This window comes from Cyprinus carpio, chromosome B7 (genome assembly GCF_018340385.1).
Source record: "Cyprinus carpio isolate SPL01 chromosome B7, ASM1834038v1, whole genome shotgun sequence".
NCBI lineage: Eukaryota > Metazoa > Chordata > Actinopteri > Cypriniformes > Cyprinidae > Cyprinus > Cyprinus carpio.
The window spans coordinates 21,173,181-21,191,855 of record NC_056603.1 but is presented as its reverse complement, the minus strand read 5'-3'; the positions used below and the strand labels follow the sequence as shown (position 1 = coordinate 21,191,855).

The 18,675-nt window shown below is 38.5% G+C and overlaps 1 protein-coding gene and 1 long non-coding RNA gene across 11 annotated transcripts in view; both read right to left on the bottom strand.

Annotated features, from left to right (window-relative positions):
* Nucleotides 1-564: 564 nt before the first annotated feature.
* LOC109084357 lies at nt 565-1,690 on the bottom strand. The gene is made up of 2 exons (XR_002016750.2): nt 1,003-1,690; nt 565-856 (listed from the first exon to the last, which is right to left on the bottom strand). It is a non-coding gene; the product is annotated as an uncharacterized LOC109084357 (long non-coding RNA).
* A 2,807-nt stretch (nt 1,691-4,497) lies between these two features.
* LOC109084313 (chromodomain-helicase-DNA-binding protein 9-like) overlaps nt 4,498-18,675 on the bottom strand; it is a 67,790-nt gene continuing 53,612 nt past the window's right edge. For 7 of the 10 annotated variants that reach the window (XM_042727879.1, XM_042727874.1, XM_042727875.1 and 4 more), the window contains 16 exons: nt 16,167-16,256; nt 15,504-15,607; nt 15,303-15,420; nt 15,116-15,173; nt 14,451-14,499; nt 14,099-14,351; nt 13,071-13,276; nt 12,078-12,953; nt 10,732-10,892; nt 10,271-10,501; nt 9,154-9,331; nt 8,916-9,055; nt 8,583-8,804; nt 8,332-8,469; nt 8,146-8,250; nt 4,498-7,845 (listed from right to left, as the gene is read on the bottom strand). In XM_042727879.1, coding sequence (XP_042583813.1) covers nt 6,958-7,845; nt 8,146-8,250; nt 8,332-8,469; nt 8,583-8,804; nt 8,916-9,055; nt 9,154-9,331; nt 10,271-10,501; nt 10,732-10,892; nt 12,078-12,953; nt 13,071-13,276; nt 14,099-14,351; nt 14,451-14,499; nt 15,116-15,173; nt 15,303-15,420; nt 15,504-15,607; nt 16,167-16,256 — 3,817 coding nt within the window. In that variant the 3' untranslated portion in view covers nt 4,498-6,957. The remainder of the gene's footprint in view (nt 7,846-8,145; nt 8,251-8,331; nt 8,470-8,582; nt 8,805-8,915; nt 9,056-9,153; nt 9,332-10,270; nt 10,502-10,731; nt 10,893-12,077; nt 12,954-13,070; nt 13,277-14,098; nt 14,352-14,450; nt 14,500-15,115; nt 15,174-15,302; nt 15,421-15,503; nt 15,608-16,166; nt 16,257-18,675) is intronic. The other 3 variants (XM_042727878.1, XM_042727880.1, XM_042727881.1) reach the window with 3 other exon arrangements.

Below are 18,675 nucleotides of genomic sequence, written 5' to 3'. Positions count from 1 at the left end.
AATAACTTTACAATTTCTTATTGTACTTGGTCTCACAAAGGTTCCATTTTTATCAAACGTATCAATGAACCATATTTACATTTACAGTGTTTTTCAACTGCTTACACACATTTTCAAAACTTTTTTTCAAAACTTTACACACAAATCCAAAAATTGCACACACAAACGGCAAAATGCAAAATGCAACACTGCCTTCAAAATATCACAAACACATCTCACAAGCAAACATTCGCAAACACTTTTGCCATAATGTTATTTCCTGTTAGATTTTTGTGTTACATAGAGAATAGTGTGATGTGCTTTGCAAAAAGGCAGAGAATTAGTGTATGGTTTTGCAGATATGGTGTGTGCTTCTGGTGTTTGAGTGTCAGCTTTCAGAAATTGTGTGACAAGTAAAGATTTTGTGTGTAAGCGGTTGAAAAAAAAAACTGTAAATAGACAGAGAGAGGCATCTGCTGGTCTTGGAAGATATTACAGCTAAATTCCAGGGCTCAAGTTTTACATTTTAATGGTATTTATTCTTTCTTTTTCTTTTTTTTGTGCAAAATAAATAATGCATTTTTCATTTCTTAAGAATATTTATTTACATTCTTAAAGAATAGAATCGGCTAATAATATAAGAAAAGATCTGCTAATATCACAATAACAATGAATCTTTAACCTCTGGTCATACAAGGAACCAAAAATACATACAGAAAGAAGGTATTGAAGAAGTTATGATGGACAGAGATGACGTGATGAGATGAGAATATGTGTATATAAATAGACATCATGTAAAGAAACAGGCTGGTGCAGATCTCCTTGCACTCTTCTGGAAACTTCAGCCGATCACAGCTGGACCGAATAGAAATGGCAACTAACAGATAAAAAAATATAAAATCAAATACATGATATAATCACAACAGTTTCTGATCCAAGTCTCTCACTAGAGCAGATAAATAAACTTTTATGCAATATTATAATATAAGCTGATATAAGAAATAGTTTCTATGTGCAACTTACCATAGAAGCTTGAGGAAGGTAACACTAGAAAAAATTTACATTTTCAGCTGTCTTCTGTCTCCACTTCGTTATTCTCTGTGTGTGAGATTTCACTGACATGGTCCTCTTCTTCTTTGTCCGATGAGTCGGCAGATTTGGGTCTGTCTTTAGGTTTTTTGGATGGATCTGTGGCTTGAGTACCTTTACTTGTGTTGCACCCCATAATACAATCCAGAGATTCCTCTATGGGGCCTTCAAAAAAGTTAGCAAAGTATCTCAGTATAAGCAGATGTTGTCCAAAGGCAGTAATGTGCTCTTTAGGAATGCATCAGTAAAATCTCCTGCCTAAGTACGATTCCTATGACACTGTTGTGGAAGTCAGGGCTCTGATTTCTATGACAACACTTTGCACTTCCTGTTGGCATTGGTACAGGTACAGCGAACATACTTCAGCATGGTCACAGTTAGCAAGGTTTTGTTGATTCAGATTTTTGCAGACTTTGTGTGTTTCACCTGCCAGGCAACGTGAGTTAACATTTAACCTGATGGCGTGTCAAGACATGGTTACAGATAAACAGAGCAGTCAAGAGTCTGTCCATAGTAACAAATGACAGGTTGAACATGCAGAAGAGGCCTCTTTCATTAATCTCTGTCCACAGCATGACAGCACTGACCCACTGATTCATTTTCCAGGTTGTAGCACTTCCTGTCAAAAGGTTTGATTTATTAATCACTATTTTATATTCAGATGCCCTATACCTATAGATATAGTCGACTCATTAAGTCAGAGGTTTTCAAATGTTATATGTCAAGAACCATGGTGACACTTCTTAAAATATAAAGACAGCTTTATATCCACTGCCATTTAAAAGTTTGTTAGCATTTTTGTTGTTGTTGTTGTTTTGTTCTTCAAAAGGATGCATTAAATTGACCAAAAGTGACATTAAATAGACTTATATAATGTTACTAAAATAATATTTGACCTTTTTTTATACAAAAAAATATTAATCAGCACAACTTTTAACACTGATAATAATAAGAAAGGCATCTTGAGTTCCGAATCAGCATAGTAGAATGATTTCTGAAGAATCATGTGGCACTGAAGACTGAAGTAATGAAAATTCCGCTTTGTCATCACAGGAATAAATTACTTTTTAAAATATATTAAAATAGAAACAATTATTTTAAATAGTAATAATATTTTGGTATGTTATTTAAATAAATAAATAAATAAATAAAATCTTACTGACCCCAAACTTTTAAATAATGATTTTTTTTCTGCCCACTATGAGAGTAATGTTAGTGTAAAAAAAATATTATTATTTTTTTTCTTCAGCAACATGCAACCAGTATGAATATATATATATATATTTATATATATATATATATATATATATATATATATATATATATATATATATATACACATTGTGTTGTCAGATATGATTTATCTGGTATAAAACAGCGAAGGGAAAAATTAAACAAGTGAGTAAGAATGACAATGCGTCTAATGCCTCATTTATCTGTAGTAGGCTAGCTTATCAACAGCATTGTGTGAATACATATGTGTAACATCGGGTAGGGCTGTTTGTCTTCTGATGGGATTGTCTTCCAGATTACAAACATCCTGAGGTACAGAAACTACTGTGCTGTTACCAGGACCACTTGTGTTTTTCACTAATTTATTTTCTTTGTACCATGTTTCATAAACATGGAAGTAGCCAAATGTCACCATGCTTAAAGTGCCCCTATTATGGGTTATGAAAGGTTCATATTTTGGTTTTGGGAATCCCCAACAACAGGCTGACATGCATGCAAGGTCAAAAAACACTTGCATTGTCTTATAATATGCATTTATGTTTAACTTATTTGCTCAACGACTCCCAAACGATTTGCTCATCGATTCATTTTCCCAAAACCTCTCCTTTGCGTGACGCTAATCTGCTGTGATTGGTCCGATTGGTCTCATTTGCATTTAATCGTTTAATGCCTGACAAAGCAGCTTAGAGAAGGCAGTGCTGCTTTGTGTACTGTGAAACCGCTATTAAATTTACTTCTCTAAATGCTGCACCTAGTGGCAAAGAATGAATTTGCATTTTCATTCAGACCAACTGGAAAAGACCAACAAGTGGGCGGGCAATATGCTAATGTTTCATGTTGACGTCAACATGAAACGGTTTGGGATTCGTTTTAAAAATGACTCGTTTCAATGATTCAGAGTCTCTTTTGAGAGACAATTGTATATATATATACAATTATACAATTACTTATAATATATAATATATACAATTACTTTATACACGGTGCACTTTCAGATTTAAAACTTTGCAGGATGTTTTCATTCACTTAGAGCTGTGTTACACACTGCATGAAAGGTAATTTTCAAAAATTCATAATAGGGGCACTTTAAATCTCACAACACACATCACTGCCTTCTGTAATAAGGCTAGTTTATCATCTTAATGTACTTTCTCATTTCTGGAATATACAGGGGTTGGACAAAATAATGTGAACAGCTGCGAAACAAGCAATATTTCTTTATTAAGATGTGTTTTACCACCATTTGCCTTTAATACTATCTCCAACCTTCTTAGAAGAGACACAACTGATGAATAGTCTTCAGCTGAATGTTGTCTATCAAAACATCTGCCAGCTGCTTTAGAGATTTTGGAGGAGGGAACTGGCCTCTCACTCTTTCTGCAAAAAGGTCTATAGTGGGTCTAGTCACGTGATTTGTCTGGCTAAATATCCCGGCTTTATGATCGTGACACCATCTTATTCACTTTTTAGCATTAGTTTCATTGATCAGTTGCAGCTCTTTCATAGGTGTCATGATTTGTTCTTTTTGGAAGTCTGAGAAGTCGCCCATTTACCATATGGCTTGAAAACGTATACTACAATGATGTACAACCTAGAGAACACTGACAACAAAAAGATAAATGATAATTGCAATGCTACAGTTTTCCACTGTTGCTAACAAAATTTGTATTAACTCCTATAATAAGAGTTAACCTTATTTTGTCCAAGCCCTGTAATGATGTGTGTTATTTTGAGGTGTGTTATTTTGCTTGATGAAAGGCCACAAAAAGAATATATATTGTATTGTTTGTCAATTTTTAGTGCAGTATTACTGTACATCTAGTCAGCCAACATTTTAAATCTGATCATGTCACATTTCTGAATAGGATGCATTTAATGTTATGTAAGAACTCTACTTCTCAATCATTATGTAACATTATTAGTCCATCACTGCAAGCACACAGATTATATCGTTACATTCTGTGCTGCATGTTGTTACCAACAAGTGTGTTTAGCAAGTGTCAAGTGTCATTTGTGCACTGCACTGTCAATGTCAATACCTTAAAATTACAACCGCAATCAAACAAGCTCAGGTTATCATCACAGATTAATAATAATAAAAAACATTTTTAGATTTTAGACAGTTTTAGATTTTAATAACTGGTGCTTCAGCTCAAAACAAACAAATACATTTGACAAATTTCACATGAGACAAGATTTTCTGTAGAGTCAGAATATGTTTAATAAAAATAATTAAACCTCAATTTCTTCTATAGAACTTCATAGAAAGTAATTCAATAAGTTACAAACTTTTTAAGACATGACTCCTGCACTACAAGAAGCATTAACTGACTACACAGGCCACAACTTGCAAGTATCTGAAAACACATTTGAGCCAAAAAAAGAGGGGCTTTAATTTCAAAATATTAAAAATATGAAACAAAATAAGCCATGAAAAAAAATGGTCATTTCAATCATTCACATAATTGAAAACAAATGTTTATTTGCAGTAGTGTATTTCTATTTCATTTGCTGTTGCATGGTGGATGTCATTGTCTTTGTGCCACAACGGCAAGTCTTGCCCTGATTCTGGTTAGTAGTCCAGCGGTTCATAACGCAACATGAAATACAACCAAAGTATTTAATTAATGTACATATGATGAAAAAAAAAAAAAAAGGAAAATCAACATACACGTCCAATTCTGTCAAACCTGTAATTCTTCTCAGAACATCACTCAGTTAAATGAGATGCTAACGCTGCGGATGTCATAAAAAGAGGAACTAGATAGGGTTTGTGTGCGGTTTTGGGAAGAAGTGGAAAGCAGCAATACCTGTACACAGTTTCAAAGTGCGTGGCTCAGCACAAACTGGAAAGAGGAAGATCTGATGCCACAGTGGAGAGGAGACGGCATTCAGAACATATAATGAGGCAGAGTTACACTGAGAGAGATAAGAGAGAGGGCATCTGTGGGAAACAATGATTAATGAAATCAAACATGCTTGGAAAGACCCATTATTATAACTGTGTTCACTAGTGAGACAGGCAAAGAGTTGCATTGTGCAGTGCATCCCGAAGTAAGAAATTTGCATCACAAATGTAAAACTTCAGTAGCCGAACCTGAATATGAACAAACGTGACGCAGCAGAGACTCGCGTGAATCGAATGAGCCTAACAGTCTAGAACAAGCAGATCAGCACACGTAACCGAAAACGAATCACATACACGTCCTGATTCAAAACGCCAATGAGGTTCATCGTGTTGGCCGAGGTGCTGGATTGCGACGAATTGGATTGTGAGGGACAGACACTGAAGTATGGCATAAGGACACTTCTAGATCAGCCATTTACATCTAACAGCAGCGAGGCGACTATGTGGATCTGCATTTTGACAGACTAAAGGACCGTGTGATTTTTGACCTTTGTAAGATTTAACAACCCTACTATCAATTCATGTGCAGTGATAAACTAACTGAAATACTACTGCAAATACTTGAATTCCTCTCAATACTCTCACACGGATTACAAATGTGATGAGCTAATATGACAATACTGTAGCAGTCTGTGGAAAAGAGAGCATATGTGCACTGCTGTTTATCACGAGGGGGTTTGCACGTGAGGCCGACAGGACCTTGGACACATAGATTTTCATGCAAATTGAGGCAACAGTGTTCATATTCACAGAACATCACACACACACACACAGTGCTGTCTGAACGCTAAAAGAAACATGAATGTATGAATGTGAAGGAAGTGGTTTGAAACTGAACGGTTATGTTTGTTGCAAACATATCCATGCACATTGATTTGGGGCATTGTGTGAAATGTGTCCCTAAAAGAATGTCTGGTTCACTGTAGATATCACCGTACAGCATGTTGGCAATGGATTACATGTTCCCATGTACGAAACTCAAATCTTTGGGTAAAATAGCTGTATGAAGGGAATTTGAAAGAAAGCAAGGGATAAAAAAGAAAGAAAAAGTATAGAAAGAACAGACCTTGGGCAGGAGGCAGAGAGTCCGGGGCCAGTAAACAGATGCACAAATCACAAGAGAAGTGAAGAAATAAGAACTTGTGTGATGAATGAATGAATGAACGAACGAACGCAGGGTCTCTACAGCTTCAGTGACATTCATAAGCTGCCTGTGTGTTATTGCTGTGGATCTGTAGGTATGCTCTGTGAAGTCTATGTGTTCAGGATCCTGCTCAAGTATTTACAAATGAAACCCAAACAGTCGATGTGTTCTTTCTCCCAAAACAAAATATATTAATTATACAGCTCTGCAATGAGCAACAGCGTCCTCATCTCTTTAATAAAATTAAATCCCAACATAGCTATAACAATAATGCCTTTTAGTTTTTGCTTCTTGTCTGTTGCAATTGTACATCATGGTGTAATACAATTTCACAAAGTTTTTTTGTTTTCTTGTTTTTCGACATGCAAAACGTCTCTTCGAAACGACACTGTACCTAAACAAACACTGAAATCTCATTTCAGTTTCTCTAGGATCTCCGTTTTCCGTTTTTTTCCTCTTCATTACACAACACTTTAGTTATATTTACATGGAAACAAAAAACATGATGTAGTAAATGCAGGATAATTCCTATATGTGTTTATATGTATACATTTCTAAGAGATGTATATAAATATATAATATTTATTTATACACGTATAAAGACTCAGTCTTCGTCGCTGGAATCGGAATCCTCGGATGACTCGGAGGAGCTGTCGGACTCGGAGGAGGATGACTCCGCCTTCGCCGAGCCCTCTGGACCACTGGTATCCTTCTTTTCGTCGGGCTCCTCCCCCTCATCGCTGTCTTTGTCCTCCGAGCAGCCGGGCAGCTGCGCCGTGGCTTCGGAGACAGCAGGTTGCAGTGGTGGGGTTGGCTGAATGTTTGCAGCTTGCGGCTGGTTGGCCACAGGCAGGTTAAGGCCTGGCGTAAGAAGCATCCCTGGGTAGAGCATACTAGAGAGGAGAAGGGGGTTGAGGGCCAGTGGGTGGCCTGAAGCAGAAGCACTTGTTTGATTGGAGTTGGCGGCCGTCGAGGTGGTGGCTTTGGAGCTTTGACCCTCTGTCCTTTCAGCTTTCCCATCCGGACTCAAAGTCTCAGCCGACCCTTTATGTGTCGCGGACTCACCACCACTCTTCTTTTTCCCATCCTCATCGCTCGTCAAAGCCACACCTGCCGTGTCCTGTTGTCCGAGGATACCGCTCATCCCGAGGAGGTTCGGCAGACCGGTCATTCCAGACAGCATCATTGGAAACATGGTGGCCATGTTGGTGGGATCGTGAGGCAGTCCCATGAGGCCGGTGGTGAGTTGGAGAGACTGGAGGCTCTGGAGGTTGTGCTGAAGAGCTTGAAGACTAGGCAGGTCCAGCCCTGCGAGGAGGCCGTTGGTTAGGAGTGGGTTGAGCCCCAGGGCGGCGTTGGCGTTGGCACTGGCACTGGCCACGTTGGCTGCTTTAGCCAAAGCGTTTTTGGGACGTCGTCCTCTCCGGCTCACTTCTTCAGGAACAATGGGGCCGGTCAGGATGCGTTCAAACATACTTTCAGGAAGGTAACCCTGGAAACACAAACGCATCTGTTATACAAGTAGGAAAATACATCCATAACATTTTAGTTAATACATGGGGTTTTATGGTTTCCTTTTATGGTTTTGGTCAAATAAGAATCATATTTTAGGGCTGTCATTTTCATTACACAATTATTGTGGCCAAAAGAATTCACTGGATTGTTTACAATATTATCGTATGTAAAAAAAAAAATTAATACCATGGTTATCATCATGTCGGTACAGTGCGGCACCTTTAATTTGTGTTAATGTGCTATATTTGGAAGGAATAATGTTTCTCTTTTTACTCACAGACTGTTTAACAACGTCAGCCCACTCTGGTGGGACACCATACTCTGGATTCTCCTGCAGGAACCGGCTTAAATCTTTCAGAGGAGGAGCAAATGCACCACCAATCTGGAACAAAGAAATATAAAACAAGTATTACAAACAACACTCAGTATCAGTAAAGCAAAACTATTACCATCACAAACTCACCTTGCGAGCATTTCGTCTGTTGATGATCTGTACTCGCTCTTCTCCAGTTAGGCTGTTGATGTCAATTTTGTTTGGGTTTCTGCAGCGATGTCTCTTCTGTTTTGGTCTGCCATCTTGAAACTGCAGCTTGTTTGCAGTCTGCGATAGAGGTATGACAAGAAACATATTTGCATATTTTTACAGACAGCCATCTGAAAGAATAACTTGGTTTTTTTTTTAATGCAGGGAATAATCAAAAATCTGCTATTTACAGGAATAAAGGCTCCCACATCTGCCACGAAGCCTGGGTGCTCTTTTAGCCACTGGTCAAGATCTTTCCGTTTTGGAGCGTCCTCTCCGGCTAGTCGCGTCCCATCTTTGAGACTGATGACGGGAACGCGGCATTCCGTATCAAGGGTGCTGGCCCCCTGAGGTGTGCTCAGCCCAGGGGGAGCGGATGTACTGGCGACACTGCTACTCCAGCCAGCAGGAGTCTGCAAATATAGGTCATGCATTCACCTTATTGATACTGAAGCATGCCAACTTTCTAGATTTCTGAATATAAGATGAAAAGTAAAAAAAAAAATGTCATAAGCAAATCAAACCTGCTCTGCCATCACAGGAGGCCTGTTTCTGTTCATGAACAGCAGGTCCAACCCCTCCACATTCTTCCGCCGTCCTCTCCTCTTCTTTATTACGGGCTGTCCGTCCATAACTCCATTCAGTCGCATTTGCTCTGGCAGTACTGCAGCAACACAAAGAACATGTACTTTTAGTGTCATCCAGTACTGTATATTGCAGTGTGGTTTGTGGTCCAGGGTCACATATATGCTTGAACATTACCTTGTGGATAGCTGTTCTGTGTTTTGGTGTAGTCTGCCAGGCTGGTATCAGATGCGTTCTGTAACTCTTGTAGCCGGGCTAAGTACTGCTGCTGGGCAAGAGGTCCCTCCTCACCCTCCAGCGGGCGCTTCAGAGGCAAACCTTGCTTTTGGAAGGTCAGTTTAAGGCTGCCCTCCTGCTGCAGGACACAGGCCAATGGTCAGAACTTAAAGACACTGCTAATAGGGCAGGTCCCTATGAAGCCTATAAAACTGGTTTAACAAATAGAAACACTCATACAAGGTTCATAAATGACATCAGGTTTTATACAGAGAAGAATTTTTAAGCAAATTGTCTCTAGTGGGTTGAGGTAACACAGAAACACAGTCAAGTCATAGGGCTTAAAGGTGATGTGTGTAATGTTTTTGGTGCACAAATACTTTTTCCATTCTCAGTTTAATAAGCAAAAAATAAGTTCATAGGTTTATTCTCACAAGATAGGGTTAGGGTTTTATCAAAACATTGCTCTATCTGTTTGAGCATCCAGACCAGTCGGATATAAGCAACATTAGCTCAGCTAATGAGAAATATTTCAACCATATTTCAAAAATAGAAACTTATACATGTATCTAATGCTCACCCACACAGAATTTTATTTGGTCAAAAATATAGTAAAACAGTAATACTGTAAAATATTAAAACAAAGTATATAAATATTTAAATAAAGTTTAATAATAATGTAATTTATGTAATATTATTAATATTAATTAATGCATTACACACTTCACCTTTAAAGCAAAGGACAGAGTCTAAGACTGATTTTGTGCACTGGGTTTAGTTTAAATGTGCGAATGTCGTAACTTCAGTATAGTAGATCTGATTCGATCCCAGCAAGAGTCACAGTAATATACCGCTGGTCTCCAGACAGATATAGAAAGCAAAAACGCTGAGAATGTAAACTAAAAATTCAACTGAAGCTGCTAAATTTTCAAAGCAAAATCAAATGTAAGAAAGAAAGAAAGAAACATATACCGGAGGAAAAGGGGGAAGACCAAACAATAAAAACAAACAAAACATGCCAAGCGCTGCAATGACACTGCAGATCGGCATTTGTGGGGGAGAACGTAAAATAACATACGTCATTGATTTTGACTGAGAACTCCTTTTCTCTGTCTGCAACATGCTTCTTCACCTTTGAACCCTGAGGGGAGGCTGAAGGGTCTTCTGTGAGCGTGGTTGTGTTGTCCAGGAGTTTGGTGGTGTAGAAAGAAGTCACTGCATTGCCGTCGTATGCACGACGAACCCCTGGCCATTTCCCCTTCAACACTGCCTGACATATACTGTCCAACCGGTTTATCATGACACGGTCCTGCAATGCGTGGACAATATTAATATAAGGACATTAAAAGTAAGTACTGTATTTTAAGCGGGAACATTATGAGTGTGGTGGGGTAGAGAAAAAACAGATTAATGTGTCCATACCTTTATAACTTTTTAATGAATGACACACAATACTGTTCTTACAGTGACAGAGCCACAACTAAAGTACAACACCGATAGAGTGAGACCAGAGAAGAGGAACTGGCCCGTGCTGCTCACCTTTGGCCAGTAGGAGGCAGCAAGCATATAACCTCCCTGGAAAGGGTGGGGAGGGTTAGAGATACCGTTGGTCACATGACTGTCCTGCATGTCATCTTGTGTAGTGTTGAGAGAGGCAACGCTGTCTTCGTCAAAGCCTTTAACACCAGGCACTGCTGACGCTACCAGAATACAGACAGACAACAATGTTAGTTATACTGATCAAACACACTTTAAACATTATCCATTTCACGTTTTACAAAACGCAGATAACCTACTACATGCGCTCAACTTGACCTCCCATTTCCAGTGTGATGAATGAACCAGAAGCAATATCAATCTCTTTCTTGGCTCATTTGACTAGACTGACAGACAGGACATCAAACAACTATTTATTCCTGAGATGATGACAACAGAACTCCTCTTGCTGGATTTAGACATGTAATATCATGAGGACACATATGTAAATTGGTAGCATGTTACATAAAAGCTTTATTCAGTATATAAAAGCAGTATTCCGTATATAGGCTGCACACTGCAGTATGCACTACACAAGCTGTTTCCCATTTTAAACCACACTGACGATATACATTTTGAATGAAGCATTTCTCTCTTAAAATAGTCTGTGGGCATGCTTTAAAACTCATGACCCTCATAACTGATTAATGCATTAGTGAGTCAAGTGAATGGACACCTGAATGCTGTTACTGGGGCTGCCTTCTACCCAAGGAAAACCGCTTAAAATCACTTTTGCATTGGCACACACATTCAGTCATGTATATATATAAAAACACTACCATATACTGTACACTGTTCACCATACACTATCATTCAAAAGTTTGGGGTTGGTAAGATTGTGAAAGAAGGGCTCATCAATGTTATTTGATCAAAAATACAGTACAAAAAAAAAAAAATTGATATTACAACTCAAAATAACCATTTTCTATTTGGATATTTTTGTAATTATTTATTCCTGTAATGGCAAAGCTGAATTTTCAGCAGCCATTACTCCAGTATTCAGTGTCACATGATGCTTCAGAAATCATTCAAATAGTTATTGTTGAAAACAGTTGTGCTTCTAAATAGTTGATAAACAGAAAATTCAAAAGAACAGCATTTACTTGAAACTGAAATCTTTTATAACATTATAAATCTCTTAACTGTCACTTTTAACTGGGCCCTAAATAAAAGTGTTAATTTCTATAATAAAATTACAAATGATACTGACCACAAACTACTGAACGATAGTGTAGCACAACTCAAAGACACAACCAAACATGCTTAACTTACTAGTGTGTTAAAACAGTCCTACAGTTACTGTAGAAAGACTACAACTTACTATTTTAGTTAATCAGATAACTACTCACCGTTCTTTGGTACCTCCTCGCTGTCACTGTCTTCTGAAGACGAGGATGACGATGATGATGAAGACGAAGAGCCTGAAGAACAGGAGGAAGACGAAGTTGAAGAACTGGATCCAGACCGTGATGAAGACGAGGATGAGGAAGAAGATCTTGATGAAGAACTTGATGAAGAGCTGGATGAGGAGCCATCCGAGTCCGAGTCAGATCCTGACCCCCTCCTGGCCTCTCTGCGGCTCCGCTTACTCAGCTTCTTCTGTTTTCGAGTTACTGAGTTTGGCGTGAGCGGTTTTGTTCTGGCCGCCACCATGCGGCTCTCGTTCTCTCCCACTTTGTGGATGTCATCTTTCTCATCCACTCCCGAAGGTGTTGGTGGTCTGATAGAGGGTTCCTCCATCTTGGGATTTTGCTCTCCGCTCTCTTCCTCTCCCTCTGACAGCGGCTCTTCCTTCAGTTCAGTTTGGTTTGGGAGCGGTGAAGCAGAAGCCTCTTTAGCCTGAAAATGCTGGAGAGGGGTTGGGATGTGACACTGTCCCAGTGAAGGCGCCTGATTCTGGGCTTGGACTTGTGCTGCAGTTCCCTTTTTCTGGCTGTAGTTTCTCTGTGCCGCCATAAAGCAGAGCTCCGGGTCACGGAGGATATGGTAGTCTGTTCGGCTGACTCCATGTTTGGCTGCCCCAAGCAGAAGATCCCGATCGTGGGATCCTGTTTCCCACCACACTGGAAGATCCGGTCCTGGCTGGCACAGTGCGAGACGCTCATAAAGCTGTGGATGACGCAACACCTGTTCTCTTATCTTCCGCAGCAACTCCACTCTGTATAAGGTACGTGAGGCACGCTCCTCTGTGATTGGTTGTATAGCAAGAGAAGAGTCCATCGCATCTGAGGGGAGAGCAGACAAAAACTGATGATGAATGAGTACAAGGTAATGTATTGGCAGACTGGTGGAAAACCAAGTTATGCATATGTTGTGCATCGATAGATGTTTGTGGCACTGACCTCCCTCTATAGCAGGCAGGCGGCAGACCCTCCTGCACATGGCAATAAAGGCACACAGGTACTTGTGTAGACTCTCGTCCGTTTTCTTGTGCAGTCGAGCCATGGCTCTGAACTTGGTCCAGTCAAAGCAGCCCAAATCTGGATCAAACACTACCCCAAATGTTGAAACCACGCGATAGAAATCCGCCTCCTCTCTCCGCGTCCACCTATTGAGAAATGGAAAAATCAATTCATAAACAAAGTCACTGGCCACCACAAAAAAAACTTCTGGACATAAAAAAGTGAACTGCAATCATACAAAGATTAATTTTATAAAGTTTCTTAAAGCTTCACATAGTAATTCTGTAGTTTATATTTGCCTCTTCCTCATCTTAAATTCAAGCAGTGGATTCAAGACGTTTCTGTTTATTAACTCCGTTGAATGGCTGATCATGTGGGGAACTGCTCATTTTATGTAAAATAAAACAGCTTTTTCTAGGTCACATCTCATGTTTGTTTACATCATTTGTCAAGTGTTATTCATTTATATTTTTAAAGAAGAAAAACATACTTGTGCATTCTTAGTTCAAATTTAAGCTGGAATACCTTACATTACTAAAACACTACAACACTAGGAATCCTACACTTACAGACTTTTTAAATGGTTACAGAGAAAACTGGGCATCAAACTCTAAACGTCTGAGGATCACAGACCACAAGACTTTAAAGCTTTTCTGAAAACAACAACAAACTCACACAAAAGCAAGCACCTCATTGCTAGGAGGCACATGAAAATGAACAACAACAACAACAAAAAAGTGTTCTAAAATCAGCTCAAAATATCAAACATGTCTGGATGGAATCATAGCCTAAAGCCTAAAAAAAATTACAGACTGTAACCATCATATGCTACAAGATTTTCAGTGAAATCTATCAACTACATAGCTCTTATTTCATGTAACTAGCATTGACTCCTCCACACTTCAAATCAAAGGGCAAAAGTTAGTGTAGTGTATCACAGCCTTTACAGCTGACGTTAAGTCTCTCACCTCTGTTGTCTTTCAATCTTAGCAGCAATTTTGGGATTGAGTGTGTCGCTGATCGTGGGGGGGAGAGGGTAGAGGGCAGGGGTCATGGTCTGCTGTGTCTGGTGGATCTGAAGTATCTGTTTGCTCTTGGTGAAGCGCTGAGAAGCAGTGATCAGACGCCGCAGTCGGGCCGTCAGCACGGAGGGTGAGGGCCAGTACATCCCTGATCCAGCACCCAAAGTCCCACCACCACCATCTAACACAGACCCTCCTTCTGCACCAACATACAAACACACTGCTAAAGACCAACAATAACTTCATATCAACTCAAAAGGGTTTATTTACAATGAGAAACACTATAGTTTGTCAATACCTCCGCCTGTATCAGTGATGACCAGGTCTCCCGGGGAAGAAGCATCATCCTAGAGGTAAGAGCACATGTTAAGTCATAGTTCACCATTACAACACAAAAAACACAAACAATGCCCTTTACAGGTCTTAAATTTGAACTAAATTTGAATTTGAAACGTGCCATAAACACACAGCATACAAGGTATTTTCAAGGAACATTATATATATATATTTTTATATAAATTATTATTGAAAATTAAATGCAAATTCCTGTAGTTGATTTATAAATGATTATAACTTCTGTAAATACTGTACATACACACATGCACGCACACACACACACACACACACACACACACACACACACACACACCTAGTATTTTACATTATTCCAAGTATTCTGAATAGCAGAGAAAACACAGGCAGCTATTTAGTCACAAAATGTGTTAAACTAATAAACACCTCTGTTTTGTGTCTGTGTTTATTGAAAATTCATTCCTCTTTGTGTCGTTCCAATTGAACATAGTATGGGCTGTGGCCTATTCACTTAAAAATTCCAACTCATGAATTGAAAAGGCAACCAGTTCTAAAATTTGCCCATTCCGGAAGTCACTCTAATTGATATTCTTTGAGCTTGTGTGTGTAACAATCTTATCAGGCCCAATTCTCTCTTCTCCACTTGCATACCTCCATATCATCCTTCAGCAAAGCTGGAGCAGGCTTATACTCCGGGTCGTCCACATCTCTGCACACACAGATAACACACACACCCAAACAAACACAGTTACAAACACCTCAGAGAGTTACTGCAGGCGGAAACTGATTAAAGACTTCCTCTGTCTTTATGAATGGAGCACATGTTTGTGTCTCTTACCCATCCATAAAGTCATTTCCTCTTTGTTCAGCAGCGATGGCCTTGTCATCTGGCCGCCCAACCCTTTCTAAGAAACACAGTGCTGGATCTGCACGAATAGTGTTGTACTTCTCATAACCTACAACACATACAAACAACCATTAGATAAAAGTGTGTACCCACTCAGAAAGCCTTAAGCGCTACAGAGCTGATCAGACTCACCGTGCTTAAAGACTCCTAACAGCAGACATTTGTCTGAGAGCATGTCCCACCACAGAGCAGGCATCTCTGAATGATCCGGCTCGGGAACCCAGATCTCTATCTCACTGCGAGACAGCAAAACAAACATTTCAGCCATTGCTTGCAGTTACATGCTATACATCTTAGTCTTATTAGGTTATTTCAGGTTTAGATTTTGGAAAAGACCACAATTTAAGTCTGATATTGTCATTTGCTGAATTTGTTTTGGTGAACTATTCCTTTAAATACAGGAATTTAAATTATATATGTACGTTCTTGAAGTTTCCTCAGCAGTACAGCAGATGGCGCTTTAATGTTCCTCTTACTAAACAAACTGGCTTAAACTGACTAATACCGGAGTTCAATGAAGACCTATTTATAATCTTAATATGCAAAGGGATCTATGATACAGTGAAGTGAATGTCTTTATATTATTAGGTTTTGATCAGTTTTAAAGGCTTAAAATCAAATACATATTTCCAGCATGTAAAAAAATAATAATTTAAAATATTAAGAACTGACTGGTACTGGTACTGCTACTCCTACCACTATTAGTACAACACATTCAGAACACTCTCCTCAGATGTGTTGGTTTTCCCAGACTAGTGAAACTAATAAGGTGAGAGGGTGCATGGCAATGCTTACCTGGCATCTGCCCCATCCAGCACTTTTTGGCACTGCACTCCAATCACCTCTTGTTTCAAATAGTACAGCATTCTAACTCTCAGCAGCACCCTGCCAGACAGAAACAGAGAGATTGAGATCAAATTGTACTATATATATATATATATATATATATATATATATATATATATATATATATATATATATATATATAAATATATATATATATATATATATACATATATACTATTCTATTGTAAAGTTGTAATTATTGTTATATATATATATAACACTGGTAATAATAAGGATATGTAAGATCTTGAACACACACACAACTTTCTATTGTAAAGTTGTAATTGCATATTAGAATGTTTCTTGAACACTAAATCAGCATATTAGAATGATTTCTGAACAATCATATGACACTGGAGACTGGAGGCTGAAAATACAGCCATTGCAGATGTAAATTATATTTTAAAATATTCTGAAATATAACACTTGCATTTTAAATAGTAATGATATTTCACAACATTACTTTTATGTAGTTTTGATCAAATAAATGTAGCCTTAGTTAGCAAGAGACCTCTATCAAAAAAAAAAAAAAAAAAAAAAAAAAAATGAAATCTTATCGTCCCCAAACTTTTGAACAGGACTGTAAATGAGCTTATGTGTATGATCTGATGGAAAATGCACTGCCATATGGCTGGTGTTAATGAGTGCTAACACGTACAGCCTTTTCCAGCTTTTTCATTTTTTGAATGAAAGTTGCTTCAGAGAGCATGCATGAAAGTAAATGTAGGCAATGTTCAAATTTAAAAAACATTAATAAAATAAAAAAAAATCCTATATCGGTTTTTGAACATTTGTATAGGCCTATATAAATAAACACACTTTTTAAGGTAGACTGCAAAGCATGACTTTAAGAACTTTGCTTTCAAGCTTATTCACATCTGTCCATGTTATGATCTTCATGTGAAATGGCAGAGAATTTACAGTCTTTCATACTTAAACTCACACTTTCACCCTAACATTAGTGGCATTTCAGCCCTGAGAAAAAATGCAGACGCATTCAAAGCTGACAGCTGTGTCCCAGGTCATCACTTATGTGTGTGTGTGTGTTAAACAGGACAGCTTTCTAAACAATAGGGAACTTTCTCCAATGGCAGAGAGCCCTGGATGCAGCCAACCATACAGTAATAAACTCTATCAACACACACATCCTGGTCCAGAACAGTTCATTTATCAAAGCACAATCACACAGTCTTGTTTATAGCATGACATGATGCTGCTTTCTAATGCAAGAACTGTTAAGGGTTTGTGACAAACAAACAGACAAAGAGTGGGAACAGCTAGCCAGATTTGACTGTGAGTCTGACAACATTAGTGTCAAGAACTGAAGAGCATGACCTGAAAGCACCTCTCATCTTCCATTCTCTAAGAGAAAAACCCCTAAACAAGTGTGTGAGAGTGGGCCATACCACAAAAAGATCACAGGGCTAAGGTGGGAGATTCCCCCTTTATCATTGCATCACACACTTCCTCCAGAGTGACAGATATCTATCTCATGAGGCATCCACATGTAGCCGAGTGGCTGTGTAGTTGAAAGTGGGTGTTACTGCTGCTTTACGGCTTAATGTTATTAGTGAGCTGCACAACAGGCTGTACTTTTCAAAAATCAGATATAAATGAGATGTACTGAATGTAAACGTTACTAAATGTACTTGAATATAAACAGCAGCAGTGCATAATAACATGACCGACAATATGGATGCTTATAAATGTATGAATCAAACTCACTAAAAAGGTATTTTCTTGGTTCATCTATTTTTTTTTTTTTTTTACATAATTAAAAAAAATTGCTCACAGCAATATTAATACTGCCTTGCTAACACTTGACTACAGTATCTCACCAGAGACGTATCTGTGAGCTTTTGGGTCTTTATGTCTATCGGCAGATTTGCTATCATCGTGAACATCACTGCTCATTTGCCCAAGGCTACATTTTTTCTTAACTTTTTCAAAACCATGGACATGCCTACATTGCATTACCAACAGCTGCTAACAAAAACCGCAAACAAATGACTTCTGGTCACTTTGTCGTTACACAGTGCTGTATGTTTTAAGTTGACACCCATTAACACCAGCCATATGGCAGTGCATTTTACATCAGATCATGCACATACAGTTTGGGGTCAGCGCAACTTTTTTTTTTCCCTGCCATAAATTAATATTTTATTTGAAAAAAGTAACAATAAACATTCATTATGGGGGGGGGGGGGGTTTCAAATAAATACTGTTCTTTTGAACTGAATTCTGAGAATTGAGAATTCTGAAAAAATGTATGTTTTCAACACAGATAATAATAAGAAAGTTAATATCGTGAGCACCAGATCATCACATTAGAATGTTTTCTGTAGTCACACTGAAGACTGGACTAATCAGCTTTGCCATCACAGGAATAAATTACATTTTAGTATTAAAATAGAAAACTTTAGTTCCTTTAAATTGTAGTAATCTTTCACAATTTTAC